Raw genomic sequence first — 23002 nt, 5'->3', positions numbered from 1 at the left:
AATATGAAATGTAAAACCACTAAAGATGAAACTGTATGAAAATTTTACCTAATGGTTATATTAACCAAAATCACCATGATTATAAATATTATCATAGTTTTGTGAACAATTTCTGGAACTGTAAAATGTAAAAAGTACTGATGCAAAACAAATTTAAATTAAATTTTACATGTAAGTGCACTTATATTCGCATAAACATGAAATTAATCATGGCACATTTATGTTCATCTCGTTCAGATAAACACAAGTGAATAAACCAGATTTTTATATAAACACAGGACAAATTAGCAAGTCTGTCTGCGTATATTGTGAGAAATGGGTGTACTTTATGACCCAGGAGTAAGCTGCACGACACCTGCACTCACAGCAATCACGAAAGAAACAAACAAACAAACAGAGTAGAAAAGAGCTTTAAACTAATCAGATCACATCATTTAATGGAAAATGAATAGAAAAGATGGATCTGTCTTAAGAAATATTAACTAAACATGCGTCAGTACAACTAGATTTCCCATTTTTGGGATTTTAACCGTCATAACCAGTGTTGGGGGTAACAAATTACAAGTAACGCGCATTACGTAATAATATTACTTTTCTGGAGTAACGAGTAAAGTAACGCATTACTTTATAAATGTATACATTAATATTTGAGTTACTTTTTAAAAAAAGTAATGCAAGTTACTTTTCAGTTTAATTCATTTAATTTAAAAATAAAATAATGTACTAAATTAAACTGAACATATTAACTTAGAATTAAGCATTCTGGGCGCCTGAGCGGGAACAGTTTGAATCAGAAACGGAGATAGCAGGCCAGAGCTTGACATTTTTGCGATCATTAAAAAACACCTGCAAGGCCTGAAAGAGATCAAGCCTTAGCCAAATAAGAAAAAGTAACACAAAAGTAACTTAAAAAAAACGAATGCATTACATTCCATGAAAAGTAACTAAGTAACGCAATTAGTTACTTTTTAGGGAGTAACTTAATATTGTAATGCATTACTTTTAAAAGTAACTTTCCCCAACATTGGTCATCACAAACACATGGAAGCAGCCGTGGTTGAATGTGTTTGTCTCATGTTATTGCTTAAATTCATATTATCCATATTCATACTATATAGTACATAATGTATTAACGGTCGACGAGTAGGTACTTCATCTAATTTAGTACCTAGTGTCACAGTATACGATTTTTCGCACTGCCAAAGTCTTTTTAGGAAGTCACGTCACTGCGCCACCATATTTGCACCGTCTCCAGGTCTTGCCAGAGCTGCGACTTGATTGCTCAAACTGCACATCTAAAATAAACACACAAGACACTCGTATCGTGATCTTTATTTAAAGCAAAAGAATCGTGATTCTCATTTATACAGAATCGTGCAGCTCTACCTGCGAGTATGTGTGGGTTTACAGTAGGTGTAGCAGACAGACAAGGCTTGTGTCTGTGGTGTGAAAGCTACAGCCCCCCCAATGGCAGCAGAAGAGCAGGCTGCACACATGCCTAAATAACTGGAAGTAATTTGATTATTTTAGCCTTTCAGTCGAGTGCAGAGGCACTTTGACTGTCAGTGAGGCCAAAGCGTGTGAGAGGCCGGAGAGAATGGTGTTTATTAACACGTGATTGTAGAGCTGATGTGCAACGGCGTTGTGGGCACGTCCCAAAATGAGCACTTAACATCACCAATTGCAAATAAAAAATGGCTTTGGGATTTAAATATATAGATTTAAAAAATATTACAACAATGCCGGGTGGGACTGTGAGTCTGTTCTCATGAGATACCCCTGCTGTGGGTTTATCATCCAGTAAGACTAAACTCACTCTTCTTATCTAGAGATTATTCAGTCCAGTAAGCAGTAAAAACGGCACTGGGAGAGTTTTCTCTGCTTCACATGGCTGTCTGGCCTGTAGAATGATAGGAGGACATTGAGTTCCTTGCCAAAATGCCAGCAAAACAACCATTTACACCAAGCGTGTCAATTTTCATTTGAATTATCTTTACGTTTTATTACGTGTGTGTGTGTGTGTGTGTGTGTGAGAGAGAGAGAGAAAATAATGCACTACTTTTTATAATATAATGGCCTACCCTTATCACTATTAGTATAATTGTCCATCAGACTGACAGATAATTGTTATCTGTATAATTATCTGGATAATTGATACAGTTGAAGTCAGGTTTAATTGTTGGTCGGAAGTACTATGTTGTTTTCTTGCAGCTTTACAGCAAACAGTACAACATATCAGCCAAATATGAATTTAATTAGCCATAGAGATTTCCTATGCTGATCTTAGGTCAGCAACTAGAAAATATAATCACTATAGTTAGGTTATAATTAATTTGTTTCAGGTGCCATTCATTTTTTTTATCAAACTATTTATACAATAACTTAAAGGCGCTCTAAGCGAATCTGTGTGACGTCACTTTTTGTTGATGTTTGAACTGTTTTCAAACAAACGGAGCGTAGCTAACTCCTCCCCTCCCCTTCCCTTCCGTGCTTTCATGAACGCGCCCAACCCCCACCCCCAAATACTTCTTGTCGTTTATTGGCTTGAACACTTTATGTTTCGTGGTGCTAGGTTTGGCCACTTTGTTTTTATTGCAGTTTGTGGAGCCTGGACTGTCTACAGAGATCGCCTTTTTACAGTTTGATCAGCGGACAGGCAGCAAGCAGATAGTGAGGAGATGTTTGCTCTATGTAACAAAAAATGTTTTATGGTCTAAAACGCGTGAATTCGCTTAGAGCACCTTTAAATCCAGTGTTATCCAGTTACCATATTGTAATGAGATGAGTGGCATGGCTATATACATACACTTTTAAAATGGATGTTGGTGGATTCTGAAACACATTTAGTCTGTTGTCCCAGAATCCACCAATCTCTTTGTTATTATTGAAACAACAAATTTTGTGTTACTTTTAACACAACTTGTTTTATTTTAGCACCAAAGCAACACAAAATTACACATAATGTGTTAAAATTACACATAATGTGTTTAAAGCTTAGCACAAAAAGATACACACAAAATGTACACATCTTTTCTAAGAGTGTAGTTCTATTCTTTACATGTTTCTCGTAGGGGTAGGCGATAAACCGGTTGGTATGATAAACTGGTAGAAATGAGTCAACCAGTAGAGATTTTGGACTATCGTTTCTATCGAGGTTACGAGCCCCACGTCACATTGCTGTGCGTGTGTTCACGAAAACATAACATTGTACACGTATTTAAGTTGTAAACAGTTTTAAAACAATTGAAGCCCTTGAAACACAAACAACAGTGCTAAATGCGCACATTGTTTCTGTGTGAGAGAAGCGCGCAAGCCGCATTTCCGCTGGTCTTTAAGCTTGTGAGCATTTTTGCCGCTTTATTGGCCTTAAATTCACATGTGCGTCAAAAAGTATCCTCATAAACAGGGCGATTTAGGTTGTAAGAGAAAGTTAACAGTTGAAAAATCAAACACACGTATAATATTGGGTCTGGAGTGACTTTGGTCTTAAAGGGGAAGTTACCTAATTTTACTCCTGTCTGTCACTCGTGTTAATCAAACAACATTGAGAGAAAATCTATCACTGCTCTTAACTAAATCACTTCTATCTTTTAATAAAATATATAATTATTTATCATCCTTATTTCATCACTGATTGTTTATCTTCAGTAAGCTTGAGTTTTGTTTTTGTCGTCTTTTTTATGCTTGTTATATGTTTTTTGTGAGAATTATCAAAATTTTATGGCATTAAAGATTTTATAAAAATGTTATTAAAAAAAAGACTGAGCACATGATGACGTAAAACGATCATGCACATGAGCAGTAAAATGACGCACTGAGCAGCTACCTATATCGTCCATGCCTAAATCCATCCCTGAACAACTGTGGGCTAGCAATCTACTTGTCTTATGAAATAACAACTAGAAGAAATTCCATATTTGCATCTCGCACATATGCGATTTCTTGTAAAAAATGGTCGCAGTCTTTCTTAGTGTTAAGGAGGTCGCACACCGGACAATAATCTAAAAACAGAAGACATTATTTTCGATGAATGTACGCACCCGGCAGTGCCTGGCGTCTGCTGTAGGCAGCTGTCCACTGTGACTCTGGACACTGCTCAAATCCCTGTCATGCCACTCACATAGTTTAACATTAAATAACATCATATTTGTCCCAAATCATCAACGATTAATATGGCTGCTAATGTATATTTTGCATTTTGAAGTAGATGCTATCTGACTAGGCTCGTGCTGTTTAATGTGCACTTCCGGTATATGATACCTCCGAGTTGTCCTAGACGCGGCGCTGCGCTCTTGTCCGGTGTGCGACCCCCTTCATAACTAGTGTCTGGTAGTTTATCTGACAAAGATATTTCTTGGGGGCATTGCATATTTACTTGGTGGATGTAAACATCGCTGTCTTTCTCTACACTGATGCAGATATATTACACCGGAAAGTATCAGAGCCTTGGTATCAAGCAGGGTGGCCCATCGGCTGGGAAGTGGGTGGAGCTCCCAGTCACTAAATCGCCCAAGATTGTTCAGTTCTCAGTGGGGCATGACGGCTCCCACGCCTTGCTGGTGGCGGAAGACGGGAGCGTTTTTTTCACAGGCTCTGCCAGCAAAGGAGAGGACGGCGAGTCAAGTATGACATTAATTTTATTCAACATCTTGCACAATTGATCTGAGATGATGATCTTTTTTTATTATGCTGTTGCACACGGATGATCAAACCCTTGTGATGGTGTCTGCTTTCAGCAAAGAGCAGGAGACAACCAAAGCCCTACAAACCCAAAAAGATGATCAAACTCGAGACCAAGACGGCAGTTTGCACGGCCTGCAATAATGGCAGCAGCAGTATTGTCACTAAAGATGGAGAGCTATACATGTTTGGCAAGGATGCCATTTACAGCGACAGTACCAGTAAGTACCACCTGCTCGAGTCCCATTAAAGATGGCAGATGGAAAATGATGGGCTATCATTTTGCTGTCAGTAGACCGTTTATCTGTCTACAACCTACTGTGTCTAATCTCCTATGAGAAACTGGTATTTATAGTTAGTTCGGACATTGGTACATACGTTTAGAAAATTCTGATTTAGATGTGTTTTTTTATTAAATATGGGGTTTCAATCAGCGTATATTTGCTGCCGTCATGAATATATATTAGGGATGCTCCGATCGATTGGCCGATAATGCTTGCTATGTTTCTCAATGAATTACGGTGAAATGCCGCTACATTCAAAAGCCAGGGGGCGCTCTCGTGCAGAAACTCAAAATGCGCTGTAGACGAAGAACAATACACACGCAACTGTGATGACACGCAGCTCCATGAAATGGCTGAAGGATACATTTATATTGCTGTTCTTCAAACCTTTTCAGGTATTTTCATAATAATAAAGAATATGTTTAATAATTATGTTTGATGAGTGTTGCTTTTTCAAATGCATGTTATAAACGACTCAAACTAACAGTGATTTTAGATCGATAAGGACTTACTGATCGAAAGCCGTAGTACAGGAAATAGCTGTAATAAGATCGGCTGTCCGATTCAGAATAGTGATCGGCCACGTATTATTAGTGGAGATCGGCATTGATCGGAGCATCCCTAATATATATATGTAATTTATTATAAAAGTCCAACCTGCCACAAGCCTATTAGTAGATAAGCAACCTTTTTGATCATATTCATGATATGTTTTGTTATGCAAAGCATGTTTTCATGAATTAAACACCAGTAATCGAACCACAAGCGATTACTGGGCATTACACATTTTAAGACCCAGTGAAAGTATTTTTTATTCATTTTATTCACTTGTCCTGGTCAAAATGTAAGTATTCTTGCCCTGCTTGATGTGGAAAAACTTAATGCTTGGTTTTCTGGTCTTCCCAGGTCAGGTATCGGATCTGAAGGGACACTTTGTAACTCAGGTAGCCATGGGGAAAGCTCACACCTGTGTTCTGACCAAGAGTGGTGAGGTGTGGACGTTTGGAGTGAACAACAAGGGCCAGTGTGGTCGAGACACTGGGGCCATGAGCCAGGCAGGGAAAGGTGAGAACCTCTTTTCACACCAAATGGAAATTTTTGCCATTTGTACAGTAGTAAAAGTCCTCTGGAGTTTCCTCTGTCATACTGTGGCCCCTCACAGGATTTGTGAAAGTGTTTTGACATTTTTTGGATGTTTTTTTGCTGTAGCATTTGGAGTGGAGAACATGGCCACTGCTATGGATGAGGACTTAGAAGATGAGCTGGACGAGAAGGAGGAGAAGTCTATGATGTGTCAGCCGGGCATGCACAAGTGGAAGCTGGACCAGTGTATGGTGTGCACTGTGTGTGGAGACTGCACTGGGTACGGGGCTAGTTGTGTGAGCAGTGGACGACCTGACAGAGTGCCAGGAGGGTGAGTCACACACACACACACACACGCACACACACACAAGCACGCACACACACACACACAGAGCTGAGCTGCTCACATACCACATGGTTTCAACGAAAATGAAGTTGCATGTAAGAGTTTGTAATAGAATTGTTGACATAAAGCACTGCGCAGACCGATCGATGTGTGACATCAAAGAACTGCGAGAGCAATTTCAGAGTATACTGTTCTGTATGCTTTCAAATTGCTTTCGCGCTACTTTGGTGTCAGTGGCGGTTCTAGACAAATTTCACTAGGGGGGCCAAGGAGGGGCCAGTGTTTTACCAGAGGGGCACATAAAAAACGGCAAGAAATTATATTTAAAGATAATAGGGGCGGTTACAGGAATTAGTTTAAGACAGGACTAGGCCTTAGTTTAATTAGGAAATATAATTTTAACAATCATGCCTTACTAAATACATTACTTGTGTGCATTTTGAAGCAAAACAAAGGGCACTGGTGTATTTTGAGATATGGCATTGCAGGTTGTTTTCAGTTTGGACAGCTCTTACATTTATTTTAGTCTAGGACTAGTCTAATCCCTTTCCGGGAAACTGCCCCATAAACTTTATCTTACTTTACAATCATATAAATCTTTATTTAATACAAGAGTGAGTGCAGGTGCAAAAGGGGAGCTTGGCTCTTTTCTAAAGCCCCCCAACCGAAAATCATGCGAGCCTACTCAATAAACTTTATGAAATTCGAACTTTTATAAAGACAAACGTTTGTTTTAGTTTACATATAAACACATATTGCTAGACAGTTAGGGACCACAATCTAATCAGTATTTAAAATAATATTTATTTTAAATTGTAAACATTTTTATATGACACATTAAATTATATTCCTCCAATTGTATGCACGTATATGTAAGAGCATAATTACAGCGCTTTTTACAATGTGTAAACTTTAAAAAGTTAGCAAGATGTTGGTTTTGCCGGTTGTTGATGAGTAACAGCTGTGAATGATCACCGCGCTTAAGCAGCCACGTCACAGGAGAACAAGTCAACAGTGTCCCAATGTCAAGTGAGCTAGAGTCCTTACCAGTGCACAAACCTGCATACACATTCTCAACATCGGAAAATTGGGAACGAATTGAGACACTCGCTGAGCAGCACCCAGCACCCGCAGCCAGCTACAGTGGTTGGGTGCGCCGCTCTAATTTGCCCGTTTAGAACGTTATGCGTCGGATTAGTTCCGCTTTTGGCGCTCGCATGTAAAATCAAAATAAATGTATACTTTTTTATTTGGTCAGCACGGGGTGGCCAAAGTGGTGGCCAGGGACTTGTCTACAGAGGCACGGGCCACCCTTGGCCTCCGTGTAGAACCGCCACTGTTTGGTGTCATACGCCGATTGGCCTGCGCAACACCGCATGCAGGGAAATACAGCTACTGTTGTCTTACAATATTGCATTGCGTAGCTGTTCTGCAGTACTACTACATCTAATAACAACCCCGTCTCCAACAACAACACAACAACCTTGTTTTTACTATGACAACTGTCATGTGTGAGAATGTGACAAGCAAATGATGTAAACAGATTTTAGTGGTGAGCCAGATTGAGCCTTGGTGTCAGTCTAGAGGAGTAGGGGTGCACCGATAAATGCCGATATACACTATTATACAACAGTTCTTTCTGGTTCTCGAATCTGATTGGCTAAGAGCTATGCGATATTGTACTGATAACGGCACTGTAACCGCTTCACCTTTCGTATCATTCCCCCACTTAGTGAATGGAGGTCCTAAACAGGCTCATCTCTGAATGGAAAACTGCAGGCACACACAACCGCGCTGTTTTGAATCACTTTCCGTGTGTCTCATTAGTTCACTAGCTCATAAATCAGTCTGTGAATCCCCAATCGGAAGTTATTATTCCGTTAAAGATCAGCGCTCTTGGAGGTTACGTTAAACTTAATGGGATTAATGTCTTGTCAAATCGTGTGGACACTTGGAAAGAGAAATGTAAACACTCGGTTTTTCTTCTGGAGCTATATCTCTTATCAGAACGCGAAAACACCGTGGAACTGCAGGTAAGCACCGCAGCTTTTAAATGTGGACATTGATCATTTATTTAATCGCGACGTGACTATTAAAACATGTTATGAGAATATCGCCACCTCGCGCCAAAAAACAAACAAGGCCGACATGAGAGCCAGGGAATCCCTGTCAGAGATGTAGCCCAGAGAGGGCGGTGGTCAGCGGGGCGAGTGAACACTGACGTCCGCTCATGCTTTGGTTGTCATACGTACCGAATCTCACTAAGCAAACGTTCAAACAGGCGCTATCTTTACTAATCGACTGTAGATTTCAATTTAATACATATACATTCTCGACTGAACTAATCTTAAAACTACACTTTGTGACCAAGAAACGGTAATATAAAGAAACGGCTTTTCCGTCTATTGAGTTGTTATGAGATTCAGTGTTACCTGTCATTCTGGCAGCCCTCAAATCCGTGGCGGAAGTAGTTCTCAAACAAAGAGGCTTTTAAAATAACTCCGTTGTTGTTTTCTAGTTTTCGTTTTTAAAACGTGTGCCGTCGAACTGTTGTATAAAAGCAATATCGCTCTCGGAGTCGGGTGACTTAGCTCTAAATCATCACTGCTGTGATTGCCTCTGGCCTAATCACAGCCGTGATGATATAGAGCTATATCACACTCCTACTCGAGCGATATTGCTTAAATAATACGTGGCCGATACCTATTCTGAATCGGACAGCCGATATTATTCACAGTTATTTCATGTACTATGGCTTTTGACCAGTAATTCCTTATCGATCTGAAATCGCTGTTAGTTTGAGTTGTTTATAACATGTTTATAACACTCGTCAAACATAATCATAATATTCTTTATTATCATAAAAATACCTGAAAAGGTTTGAAGAAGAGCAATATAAATATATCCTTAAGCCATGTCCTGGAGCTGTGTGTCATAGCTGCATGTGTATAGTTCCTCGTCTGCAGCAGATATTGAGTTTTTGCACGAGAGCGCCCTCTGGCTTTTGGATGTAGCAGCATTTCACCGTAATTCATTGAGAAGCATAGCAAGCATCATCGGCTGATATATCGGTGCACCCCTATAGAGGAGGTTCACATTTCTTGTCTTTTGCACGCACAAATACGTTATTTTGAATGTAGACGTGTCGGCAAGCGTGCTCAAATAGGGAGTGAAGGGCTTATTTTACTTCTGCGTAAGGCCTACGCCATCGAGCTTCGCTTAGTTTTTTGTCGTAAGCGGAAATTAGAATGAGGAAATGCGACGCAGATCTTTTTGACCTGACAGAGGGGTTCTAGCAGACCAATCACAGTGCTCGCGGTCTGCGTAGCATTGACGTGCTGTAACATTTTGAGAAAGGTGCACCTCAGCCTTATGCTGGATTCACAGCAAATGCGGTAGTGGCGGCAAAAACTTGCTATTCGCGCGTAGTTGGACGCTTGAACATTTTGAGTTTACTCGCTTGATTCACGCATAAAATTTTAGTTATTCGAGACATTCACTCGGAAATTCGCATCATGGGAGGGGCTTCTGCGACTCCGCTCACATCCTGTAATCACGTCATTACTAGAGCAAGCTCCTGATTGGTTAACGCGGCACGATTTTCTGCCAATGTTCAGATTTTTCATCTTGCGTGTTTCCCAAGCCAGCGCTCAATTCGCGTCATTTGCGCGTCAATACGCGTCATTTGCGCCAGACGCTCTATTCGTGCTTGGTGTGAACGCAGCATTTGGCTCTTGCACAGGGTTCACGTCTCTTTACAGGATACCTGGTACAGTCGACGCAGAAGTATAAAGCCCGCTTAACTCCTTTTTCCATGCGCGACGATGCCGCAGCAAGTTGAAAAACTTTTTGGAATGCCGCGTCTTCCGTGCGGTTTTAGACGCAAAATGTGTCATTCATTCAACTGTCAGACAAATGAATCTAGGCAATCAATGATTGCAACCCATTTAAACTTAGTTGCTTGCATCACACTGATCCATTTCTAATAGTTTATTTGTGTATGTAATGAGTCATCTTATATTTGATCTGTTTATGTTGTCTGTCCTGTACAGGATTTGTGGCTGTGGCTCTGGTGAGTCTGGCTGTTCGTCATGCGGCTGTTGTAAGGCTTGTGCCAGGGAACTGGATGGTCAGGAGGCCAGACAGAGAGGAATCTTTGATGCTGTGAAGGAAATGATACCGCTGGACCTGCTCTTGGGTACTGCTATGCAGTTATATTTAGTACAGCTCCATAGCCATCCAAACAAAGCTCTTTTCTGTCTATGAGTCAATTTCATGTCATATGTTGAACTATTCTGTCTGCGTGCATGTTAAATATTCAGATTAGGGGTGGGCGGTATGACCAACATTCTTTTCTTTTTTTTTAATAATACAACTACTCACAATTTAGTCATTTTTTTATTCACTTAATAGCCATTTGGAATTTTCCATTGCATTTATAAGACTGCTCACACTATTTATACTACAAAATGTCACAGATTAATGCATAAATATCGGTTGAGCATTGCATTAGCAGAGCCAAGGTCATTGATTTCATCCCCAGGCATAGCTTGAATGCACTGTACATTGTTTTGGATCAAAGCATCTGCTAAATGCAAAAATGTCCGCGCATATATCATCATACCGCACAGCTCTAGTTCACATCATCAGTCACTGGCTGCTTTGCCATTGTTGTGTTTGTATATTTGCCCAGTGAATCGGTACTTTGTGTTAGCTGCGTTGTGTTCATCTCTCTGCTTTTGTCTCGCATTGCATCTCATGCTCATCATTCATCTGCTGTGTTGTCTCTCGTTTGTCTCCTCCTTTGGCCCCGCCCATGCTGGACCTCTGTTGTTTTAGCTGTACCTGTCCCTCCTCCCCCAGGCGTCAATATCGAAGAGCACATCCAGATTCGACAGGAGGAGAAGAGGCAGCGTGTCAATCGCCGACACAGGCTGGAAGAGGGCCGAGGTATGCCGCTTACATGGCCCGAACCCAGAAAAAACAGCCCGCTTGGGTGTCACACAGTCATCCTATCCAAACTACGATATGTTTTGATAGCATTACGATGCTGTTTTCCAAATCATCCATGTAGTTTTTTATGTGGAATTAGGGCTGGGTGATGTGAAAATAAGCAATTTAATGAATAATTATATATTGAAACTACATGTCAAGTTTGGTTGAAAAAATTTAGAGGTTTTTAATATTTAGCTGTATTGACCAGCCATTTAATTAAGTTTTTATGATGACATTATTTTGCACCATATAAAATACTGTGTGTTAGATGTGAACTGGCTTTTCAAACACATCTGCTCGTGTCCTATTTCTCAGATAACTTTCTGTTATTTACATTCTTTATAATGAGCAACTCATGCATTCTTCATACAAATTCTTTCCCTCTGGGTTTAAGGATGGTGTATTATTAAACTATTAAATAATACCACTAACCACCCACGTTCTCGTTTCTTCTGGGTGTGGGTTGCTTGTGGATGTTCCCTTCTGGCTTGTGTATCCATAATGAGCCATGTTTTAATTACCATGTTTTATTTTCCATTTGTGAGATGCTTTGCCCATGCATGTGAAAGTCTCTTTCTCCCCCCCATAGGCCCCCTTGTTTTCCCCGGCCCCCTTTTTATGAACCAGCGTGAGCAGGTGCTAGCCAGACTAAGACCCCTTCAGGCCTTTAAGCTAATGCGGGAGAAACTCAAAGGTACTGCGGACTTTACTACAGACTCCACCTGGAGCCCCATAATGCCCCACTCTCCCTCCATCCAGCTGTATCCTATCACCTCTTCCAGTTTTCTGTGGGGACAGTAACGTCTCTTTCTCTATTTCTTTTTGTCTCTGGTGAAAGAAAAAGAATCCAGCTTTTTTCACTGCTCTTTTTCCTCAGTATATTCGTAAAGTGGCTCTTTTGTATGATGTTTTCAGTCCTTGCATCTTAAACTGACTTGTGGTGTCATATTTCTTTTTCAAAAAGTTCAATATGAATCTTTTAGGTATGAAATAGAAGTAAATATTTAATATAATAATATATAATAATAGGTATGTGAACAGGCTTATCATGATTAAATATAAATAGTAAACTTTATAATTGTTATTATTTTGTAATAAGATCTCGTCACACCCCTAGATTTCACCACTAGAAGTTGCCAAACAAAAGAAAAATAGCAGCTAGATGATGCTTTGAAGGAATGTGGAATGATAGGAGTTGTAGTTTTCCGTTGCCGTCGCAATTCAGTCAGACGTGACTAACAAATCATGTTCATCAGTGATGTAATATAAAGTTATGCTATACATTATAAATCGATTCGATATAGTGACTCAACAGTACCGTATTTTCCGGACTATATGTCGAATCAGTTAAAAAGTGAGTCATGAAGAGGAAAAAACATATATAAGTTGCACTGGACTATAAGTCGCATTTATTTACAACATTATTATTCTTTTTGGGGGCATTTTGTTTGTTAAAGGATTAGTCCATTTTCTTAAAAGGAAAATCCAGATAATTTACTCACCACCATGTCATCCAAAATGTTGGTGTCTTTCTTTGTTCAGTCGAGAAGAAATTGTGTTTTTTGGGGAGGGCATTGCGGGATTTTTCTCATTTTGATGGACTTTGGTAGAGCCCAACATTTGGTGCTTGGCTCAACACTTAACAGTTTTTTTTCGGCGGAGTTTCGGGGGACTGTGGACGGTCCCGGGCGAGGCGTGGGGGTCTTGTCTAGCGAGGCGATTGTCATTTTTGACAAGAAACCACTTTTAAACCACAACTTTTTGTCTAGGTCCGGTCCAGCGCGACCTAACGTAAATGCGTAGTGACGTAGGGAGGTCACGTGTTACATATATAAAACGGACATTTGCGGACCATTTTAAACAATAAACTGACACAAAGACATTAATTAGTATCAGTTGACATACAACAATGTAGGAACAGTCCTCTTTCAAGACGCTTGTAAACACTGGGGCGGAGTTTCGCGTTCGTCCTCTGTGACCTCTTGACGTCATGACGTATTGCGTGGGGTCAGCTTGCGCATCACGACTGGATCTACATGACAAGAAGTTGTGCTTTAAAAGTGTATATTTTTTATTTTTACTGTCAAAAAAGACAATCGTTTCGCTAGATAAGACCCTTATGCCTCGTTTGGGATCATTTATAGTCCTTTGGAACTCCGTTGAGGAAACTGTTGAGTGTTGAGTTGGGTATTGAGTGTTGGGCTCTATTGAAGTCCATTAAAATGGGAAAAATCCTCAAATAACATAATTTCTTCTCGACTGAACAAAGAAAGACATCAATATTTTGGATGACATGGTGGTGAGTAAATTATCTGGATTTTTCTTTTAAAAAAATGGACTAATCCTTTAAGTCTTTCTCCGTGGTCTTTAAGTTAATGTTTCCGTTAACCTTTTATTCAGAAGTAGGCAACATATAGCTCCCTCTCGTGGCTGTAGACAGTAATATTTTCTTTTGGTTTATGTTAGTCAGTATGAATAATTTTGTCATATAAGTCGCACCTGACTATTAGTCGCAGGACGAGCCAAACTATGGAAAAAAAAGTGTGACTTATAGTCCGGAAAATACGGTACTGATTTTGGAGTTGCTCTCGCGATTCTATGATGTCATATGCTGTTCAGTCTGCGCAGTGCTGCATGATGTTGAACGCATTTATGATTTTGACTGCAATTAAAGGGACACTCCACTTCTTTTTGTAAATTAGGCTCCACTAGAGTTAAATATTTGATTTCTACTGTTTTGGAATCCATTCAGCTGATCTCCGGGTCTGGCGGTACCAATTTTAGCATAGCTTAGCATAATCCATTGAATCTGATTAGACCATTAAGATCGCACTCAAAAACAACCAAATAGTTTTGATATTTTTTCTAATTAAAACTTGACTCTTCTGTAGTTACATCATGTACTAAGACCGACGGAAAATTAAACGTTTTGTTTTTCTAGGCCAATACTCTCATTCTGCCGTAATAATCAAGGACTTGATATTGAGGCGCAGTGATATTACGCACCGCCCAAAAATAGTTCCCTGCTACTGAAAGTAACCAAGCGGACTATTTTCAGGCGCTGCGTAATATCATTAATAACTATTTTTTAGCATGATGCTAATGGTCTAATCAAATTCAATGAATTATGCTAAGCTATGCTAAAAGTGGTACTGCCAGACCTGGAGATCAGCTAAATTAATTCCAAAATGGTAAAAATTAAGGGTGTCATATCGAAATCAATCGAAATTAAGTTACAACCTCGAACTTCGAATAAAAAAATGAAATGGTCGATGCTGCCACGCCCCCCCATGTCACGTCCAGTCGGCTTGCCAACCGGAAAAAAAAAACACACGTGTTGAGTGCTACTTCGCTAGCTACAGTTAGTCAAAAGATAACATGGCAGATGCAGGAGACACCACGCAAGCTGCTCTTTACATGGGAAACATAAAAAAGCCTTAAGCTAAACTCAATCAGAGCATGCGCGCGTCTGTGCCAGGACTGGTTGTTTCTCTGAACTGAGATCTGTTTAAGTTTCACAACAACTTATTTCAGTTGCTTAAGAGTTATGAAAACAGCATTTAAACATGACTTATTGGGGTATAGTCTCACAATCTCGTTTAACGTGGATAAAAGTGCGTTTTAAGGTGCAAAGTACTTACAGGAATGTTCATCTGATGGGAATTTTCGTTTTATCAGGTATGTGCGTCTACCATATTTTTCAACTGGCAGCACGACTAACATGGCAGGTCATCTCTGGGTTCAAGATCAGATATTATATTTCATAAAAGTCTAGTCTAAAAATGGTAAGCATTTTTTGTGCTTTCAAAAAAAAGTAAAAACCGAGAATTAAATCGAACCGTGACCTTAGAATCGAAAATGTAACCGAATCGAGGATTTGGAGAAACGTGACACCCCTAGTAAAAATCAAATGTTTAACTCTATGGAGAGCTGGAAAATGACCAAATAAAAAAAAAGAAGTGGAGTGTCCCTTTAAAGTGGAAACTAAGGATAATGCATTGAATATTGACGGGCAAACCTAGGAACGTGGACAGAATACTTTTATTTTTTTAACTGCACATTTTTTGGATTCAAACACTGTTGACAACGTTTGGGCTAATGCAAGTACACATGTGAACAAAATGTGTACGGCATAGTTTTAAAATATTTTAATAAAAAAATCTTACATATTGTGCCTTTAATGTTTTTAAAAGTAGCCATTGTTTATTTATATTACATCTATGCACACTTTGCATTCTCTCAAAATAACTTGATGATGTGCGACTTGGAATGCAAACAGTATCGAAAGAGTCCCATTTATTCTGGCCACTATTTGGTCCAACTTACCCACAAAAAATTATTGTTTTGTAAAAAAATTATTAATAATAATAATAATAATAGGCACAATTATCATTGTCTACTAATTTCAAGTATTTGAATCAAAAGATTATGAAAAATTTGTGACTGCTACATTTTTTCTCTTTGTGCTGGAACATTTGCCGATCGCCATTTTATTCAGTGTGGAGTGAAAGCCCTGTGTTATTTTTTGGGTTTGTGCCACAAATCACTTTTATTAACCCCTGAGAGAGAAAGTGTGTAAGGATGTGTACAGCCACAACTAAATCTCTAAGCTATTATTCTGCTCTTTCACTGTCAAAGCATGCCAATACTTATTTCCTTTCCTACCTCTGAGACGGCAGGTCATTTTTCTTCTCAGGTTAACAGCCCTGGCATCATCCATCTCGCCTTTCTGTCCTCGTCTGTCCATCTGCTTCATCCTCACACCTCGCGCTCTGTTCTGTGTTGCAGATGGCAGCAGTGAACGCGGGGACAAAGATGCCAGTAAGATCACCACCTATCCTCCCGGGTCCGTGCGCTTTGACTGCGAGCTGCGAGCTGTGCAGGTCAGCTGTGGCTTCCATCACTCCGGTGAGTCTTTGAAAACGTGACGAGATGCCATTATCGTTTATAAAGAGCTTTGCACATGCATCATTATTTAACGCACCTGTCTTTGTATGTAATGCTAAACCTGTTTTTTAACAGTGGTGTTAATGGAGAATGGAGATGTTTACACCTTTGGTTATGGACAGCATGGGCAACTTGGACATGGAGATGTTAATTCTAGGTAATGATAGTTTAGAGCGTTACTTCACCCAAAAATGAAACTTTGTCAGTACTCATTTCCAAATCCAAGCTCGTATGCTGTTGTTATTTTGTGAAACTTAACAGAATAATGTTAAATAATGTTTGATGATGTTGACATCAATTTGCATTGGTTCTTGTTTGTTTGATATGCAACACAGCCCGTCAGATTGACAAATGTACATTCTTAAACAACATAAATGCACATCTTTTCTAACCCGTGGCACATTTGATTTGGCTTTGCACCCAGGGGGTCACCCACTCTTGTGCAGGCTCTGCCTGGCCCCAGTACTCAGGTGACAGCAGGCAGTAACCACACTGCAGTGCTTCTGATGGATGGACAGGTCTTCACCTTCGGGAGTTTCTCGGTATGTAATCTACTTACATCCTATACTTGTCCTCCGATCAATCAGATTTTGGGCACTGGTAGATTTTATGTTGGTTGAAAACCTTAAAATATACATATCTTGTGTTGTATCAACAGAAAGGGCAGTTAGGGCGACCCATTCTCGACATGCCCTACTGGAACGCCAAGCCATCTCCGATGCCCAACATTGGCGCCAAGTATGGCCGCAAGGCCACGTGGATCGGTGCCAGCGGTGATCAGACCTACCTTAGAATCGATGAGGCACTGATCAACTCCCACGTCCTGGCCACCTCAGAGATTTTCGCCAGCAAACACATCATTGGTACTTTCGTATGCTTGACACAGTTGTGGTGTTTAAGAGGCCTATATATCAAAACTAAACTTTCTTGCCTTTTTACTACTTGGCTGAAGTTGGGAAATCTTAGAATTTTCTCCAGAACTTGCGTTACTAATGCTGTTTATTTTTTACTCTTTCTTTTCGGTTTGCTTTAGGTCTTGTTCCAACATCTGTTTCTGAGCCTCTTCCCTTCAAATGCCTGTTGATCAACAAACTGGATGGCAGCTGCCGCACATTCAATGACTCTGAGCAGGAGGATCTCCAGGGGTTTGGACTCTGTTTGGACCCTGTCTATGATGTCATCTGGAGGTGAGATAAACTAGTTAAACTAGGTCAGCTGACTATTCCACAGACAATTAATAGTGTTAAAAGGAACAATTTACCCCCCCCCCAAAAAAAAATAATGTTTAAAGGAATAGTCCCCCCCCAAAAAAAAGATTATTTACTCACCCTCAAGCCATCTGAAATGTTAGTATAAGAAAATATTTTGCAGAAACTGCAGTGCTCTGTGATTCATATAATGCAAGTAAACCCGACTTTGAGAGTTTAAAAAAAAGCAGATATATCTAAAACAAAAATAATTCCTACGACTCATGGTGACATTTTGGTGACATATTGACCAATCAATAACTTTTTTTTTTTTTGCAAGAAATTGAGCATTATTTTCAACATTATTAGCGTTAATGCAGAGCCTCTGCTAAACATTAGCGCATCTTGTGGTGTTTGGTGGCGTTTGGCAAGCCAGCCTCTTAGTGCCACCTATAGAGGGTATGCATTGACGTCACTTTTCCACGTGACCACGCCGGAATTCGCCCTGTTGAGTGGCAAACGTTCAACAAAATGGCTGGTTTTCATAGGTGCTGCTGCGAAAATGCCAGTAAAACTGACTATTATCAGCTTAAATTGAATTTAGTTGGACTTGACAGCAGAGGTGGACAATACTTAGTAGTGCTGCACAATTAATCGCATCGCAATCGCGATGTCAGCCTGTGCGATTATATGACAGCAAAATATTGCAATTATATTAAATAAATAAACGTGTGGACTTGTTAACACAAACTTTCTGATAACAGTTTGATGATTTTCCTTGCTGTTTAAAAAAAGAAAGAAAAACGAGCAAAAAAGCAGTGCATGTGTGGCATGCACGTGTTGGGTGTGCGTCGTCACTTGTGTGTGCACAGCGCGGAAATACCAAAGCGAAGATGGATGCAGAGGAGGTTGACAGTGATCTGGTAGCTAAAAAAAACCTCTACGTCTGTTGTATGGCGGTATTTTGGATTTAGGATTACTGACACTGAGCAGTTGCTACATCACGTGGCAATACGAAAACATTTCTAGTTTTACAAATACACATTTTAGCATTATCACTAAACTGTGTGTGGATTTTCCTTAAAACCCTTCAAGTTGACTCATGATACCATTTATTATAATCGCAATCGCACATCGCAATATTAGCATCAATAACCGCAATGGGAAAATTTACCCAAATCGTGCAGCTCTAATACTTAGTTACATTAGTTACATTTTCCAAGCATCTGTGCTTTATTAGGATGTTTGTATTGGGAAAATTTTTACTTCACTACATTCTAAAGCACAGAATAATACTGTGTATTCTTTAATATTGCATATTAACATTTATTTAATATCTAATTACATTAAAATCATGTACTTTTACTTGAGTAAAAGTATGTTAATGTACTTAAATATTAAATGTAAAACAAAAACTTGTATTTATGAAATGTAATAGAGTAAAAATTATGATAATATGCTTTGGAATGTATGTTTTCCAAAGGAAAACACGTATAAAATACAAATACTTGAAAGAATAGGTTTGAGTAGAAAGTAAAACCTCTGCTTGATAGTGACCCTAGCAACTTGTCAACCCACCTGTGGTCTGTGGACGTTGGCATGAACGATCGAATTACTTCTCCTTTCTGTGTTTTTTGGCAGCCTATAGCTCCGAATTCTTGTTAATCTGTTAGTACAGTCTATCGCACAACAGCTTTTTCCTATTTAGACACATTTCCCCCGTGTTTTCGCTGACTTCACACTGTACTCAAATTCTGCCGCTCTGTCTTTTGCCACTCAGTGGGCGTAACCGCCGTCACTTTCGCCGAAGGTGACGTCACGTGCATACCCTCTATAGAGCGGAAGGGTAATGGAACATACACACCAAACGCAAGTTCAACGATTTGCGCGAGTAGATTACATGCAAAATCAATGCAAAGATGCAATCAGACGCGTCCTCGTGCGGCACGATTGCCGCGAAAACACATGCTATTCGCATCAAAAGCGTCTTCGTGCAAGTTGAAAATATTCAACTCAAGCGAAAAATTTGCATGACACAAAGTTAAATCCCGCGAGTAATCTAGACCAAGCAACGCAATGCTACACGTTTGGTGTGTATGTAGCATAAGGCGCACTTCCTGTATATCCTTCATGTGTATCTATATCTAAGAAGATTTTGAGACTTTAGCATGGATTTTACAGACATGACGTCACATACTCTCATGTTTGTGTGTTTTTCTTGATGTTCTAATTAGACAAAACTATATCTTCTCACCTCAAGCCATCTGCTGTTCTTTCAGGTTCCTGCCTGCCACACGTGAGATGTGTTGCTACAACGCAGTGATCGCAGATGCCCGTGTGCCACCCGCCTCTGACGTCCAGGCCCTCTGCAGCATCCTTAGTCCTGAACTGGCACTGCCCTCGGGCTCACACGCTACCACCACACGTTCCCATGGAGCTCTACACATCCTGGGTACAACATCTTCCTGTCACTCTAGATAGATAGATAGATAGATAGATAGATAGATAGATAGATAGATAGATAGATAGATAGATAGATCTTTTCATAGAAAATTTTCATACAAAACTAGTGTTAAAGCAACACTATGTAGTTTCCATGTAAAAATGACTTACAGCTCCCCCATGTGGTTAAAAAAGCGCAACAGTACCTACGATCAGACACTCTTCTGCAGGCAGGGGAAGGGGGGGGGGGGCTGTGTGCTCTACCCTCCACCGCCACTTTCAGAGTGTGCTTGTAGCAGCTAGGAGGCTGCTCAGGTTGCAGCAACAGTACAATTTGTCCAGTTAAAAGTTGTTCTATCACTGAAATAATTTTAAAGACATTATTTAAAGGTCAAAAAACTACATAGTGTTGCTTTAATGGCACATTAAGATGTTGAGAGGACTGCAGGAAGATAATTCTGTCTCACGTGATTCTTTGCCATGTGTGAAGGTTGTCTTGACACACTAGCTGCTATGCAGGAACTGAAGATGGGTGTGGCCAGCGCTGAGGAAGAGACCCAGGCGGTGATGAAGGTTTACTCCAAAGAGGACTACAGTGTGGTCAACCGTTTTGAGAGTAAGATAAATATTTGGGCACTTTGCTTTGATTACAGTGCACATTCATGTTGACATTTATTTCCATCTAGAGGATTTCTTGGTGAGATTTTGTATTGATGATAGGGTTCTAAAAATCAATTTCACTTAAATCAGCAGTACAGCCACAACAAGGCAACCTGCAGCAATACAATTATTTTTATAAATGGTCCATTTTCCTATTATGGGTGCCTGCTAACTATGCTAAATTGTTTTGCTTGTGTTGCCCATTGACGTTTGTAGGTCACGGAGGAGGCTGGGGTTACTCGGCACACTCCGTAGAGGCCATCCGCTTCTGCGCTGATGCTGACATCCTGTTAGGGGGTTTGGGTCTTTTCGGCGGTAGAGGAGAGTATACGGCAAAGATCAAGGTCAGCTGCTATCTAAGCGTCTCTTTAGATTTAACCCTCAACCCGTGAGTTTATTCCTTTGCATGTAATACTCTGACCTGTTATTGTCTTTGCAGTTGTTTGAACTAGGCCCAGACGGAGGAGACCATGAGACAGATGGAGACCTGTTGGCTGAGACAGATGTACTGGCATATGACTGTGCTGCACGGTACGCTTTAAAGAAATATCACTGTGATTAAATCGTATACTGAGTAGCATTTAGCCCATGTAGATTTTTAATGGCAGATGCTAAAAAGATGGCCGATAATGCACATTTTGTAACTTTTTTTAATTGGAGCTAAAAATGACATTTTATGTTTATTTTATATATACAGGGAGAAATACGCCATGATGTTTGATGAGCCTGTACTCCTGCAATTGGGCTGGTGGTATGTGGCATGGGCTCATGTGTCTGGACCCAGCAGTGACTGCGGATCCCATGGCCAGGCAACCATCACCACTGATGATGGGTACACATAAATCAACACTTGCTGTGATCAATACTGTATGATTATTATAGACTGCAGTTGATATAATGTTGAACTCTCTTGCAGTGTGGTCTTTCAATTCAAAAGCTCCAAGAAATCAAACAATGGTACTGACGTAAATGCTGGACAAATCCCTCAGCTACTCTACAGGTACATTATGATGTTGTTTGTCTTTTGCTAGGTACTTGGGTGTATGAAGTGTATTGTTATTCTTACTCGTTGTGGGTCTGATTTTTACAGGTTACCCTCTAATGATGGTAACGCATCCAAAGGGAAACAGCAGACCAGTGAACCTGTTCACATCCTCAAGCGTTCTTTCGCCAGGACAGTCTCTGTGGTACGTGTGACTAATGACTTTCTCCGTTTATCCGAGTCAATGACAATTACGTTATTTCTGTTTTTATGATATTCATGAGTATAATGTAAAAAATAAGTTTACAACTGCCTTGGGGACAAATGAAGAACAGCCACTAAAGGACAGCAGTGTATTTTTATAGCTTATTCTTCTTTTAAAACATCCCCTCACTTTATTCCAGGTGGCCTTTCTCCTTGGTGTATTCAAATTGAACACGCCTTGATAAATAATATGTGTGTGTGTTTCTTCCCAGGACTGTTTTGAGTCTCTTTTGAGTATTTTGCACTGGAGCTGGACCACCCTGGTGTTAGGGGTGGAGGAGCTGAGAGGGTTGAAGGGCTTTCAGTACACAGCCACACTGCTGGACCTGGAGCGTCTGCGATTTGTGGGCACCTGCTGTCTGCGACTACTGCGTGTCTACATCTGTGAGATCTTCCCCATATCTGGTATTTTATCTCCTTTATCATATTTTACATTGGATTTACTTTATCGTAAGATTTATCTGTAGCTTACCTGGTGTTTGTAATGCAAAGGTCGTGGATCCTAGATATCACACAGACTGAAAAAATATAGATTAAGTGCACTGTAAGTGACTTCTATCAAAAAAATTGGCTTAAAGTCGACTTGAAGCTCATGGGATGCTGACATTAAATGCTCATCGGTCGCTGTCATAAAAAAAGAAGCTTATTAGTTGCTGTCACTGAGGAGGAAGCTCATTGGTTGCTGTCATTGAAAAAAGCTCATTGGTCGCTCTGGTAGAGAAAGAAGCTTATTGGATAGCTGTCATTATGAAAGAAGCTCATTAGTTGCCGTCACTGAGAAGGAAGCTCATTGGTTGCTGTCATTGAGAAGCAGCTAATTGGTTGGTGACATAAAAAGCTCATTGGTCGCTCTTGTAGAGAAAGAATCTCATTGGTCTCTGTCATTATGAAAAAAGCTCATTAGTTGCCGTCACTGAGGAGGAAGCTCATTGGTTGCTGTCATAAAGAAAGAAGCTCATTAGTTGCTGTCACTGAGGAGAAAAACTCATTAGTTGCTGTCATTCAGAAGGTGCTCATTGGTCGCTTACTTTGAAAAGAAGCTCATTGGTTGCTGAAATTAAAAAAGCTCATTGGTCGCTGTTGTGGAGAAAGAAGCTTATTGGATAGCTGTCATTACAAAATAAATCTCATT

The 23002-nt window shown here is 40.0% G+C and overlaps 1 protein-coding gene across 21 annotated transcripts in view; it reads left to right on the top strand.

Moving 5' to 3' along the window:
- mycbp2 (MYC binding protein 2) overlaps positions 1-23002 on the top strand; it is a 134268-nt gene that overhangs the window by 33160 nt on the left and 78106 nt on the right. For 16 of the 21 annotated variants that reach the window (XM_073854933.1, XM_073854926.1, XM_073854924.1 and 13 more), the window contains exons 12-31: positions 4419-4623; positions 4737-4901; positions 5871-6029; positions 6174-6378; positions 10446-10591; positions 11233-11343; positions 11978-12082; positions 16177-16296; positions 16411-16492; positions 16760-16877; positions 16994-17198; positions 17369-17522; positions 19802-19974; positions 20455-20580; positions 20841-20968; positions 21064-21155; positions 21322-21456; positions 21541-21624; positions 21715-21811; positions 22083-22275. In XM_073854933.1, coding sequence (XP_073711034.1) covers positions 4419-4623; positions 4737-4901; positions 5871-6029; positions 6174-6378; positions 10446-10591; positions 11233-11343; positions 11978-12082; positions 16177-16296; positions 16411-16492; positions 16760-16877; positions 16994-17198; positions 17369-17522; positions 19802-19974; positions 20455-20580; positions 20841-20968; positions 21064-21155; positions 21322-21456; positions 21541-21624; positions 21715-21811; positions 22083-22275 — 2803 coding nt within the window. The remainder of the gene's footprint in view (positions 1-4418; positions 4624-4736; positions 4902-5870; positions 6030-6173; positions 6379-10445; positions 10592-11232; positions 11344-11977; positions 12083-16176; positions 16297-16410; positions 16493-16759; positions 16878-16993; positions 17199-17368; positions 17523-19801; positions 19975-20454; positions 20581-20840; positions 20969-21063; positions 21156-21321; positions 21457-21540; positions 21625-21714; positions 21812-22082; positions 22276-23002) is intronic. The other 5 variants (XM_073854927.1, XM_073854944.1, XM_073854934.1 and 2 more) reach the window with 4 other exon arrangements.

The sequence above is a fragment of the Misgurnus anguillicaudatus genome, chromosome 17 (assembly GCF_027580225.2).
Source record: "Misgurnus anguillicaudatus chromosome 17, ASM2758022v2, whole genome shotgun sequence".
In the NCBI taxonomy this organism is placed as follows: Eukaryota; Metazoa; Chordata; class Actinopteri; order Cypriniformes; family Cobitidae; genus Misgurnus; species Misgurnus anguillicaudatus.
The sequence above is the reverse complement of the archived record's forward strand: the minus strand, read 5'-3'. Positions and strand labels throughout refer to the sequence as shown.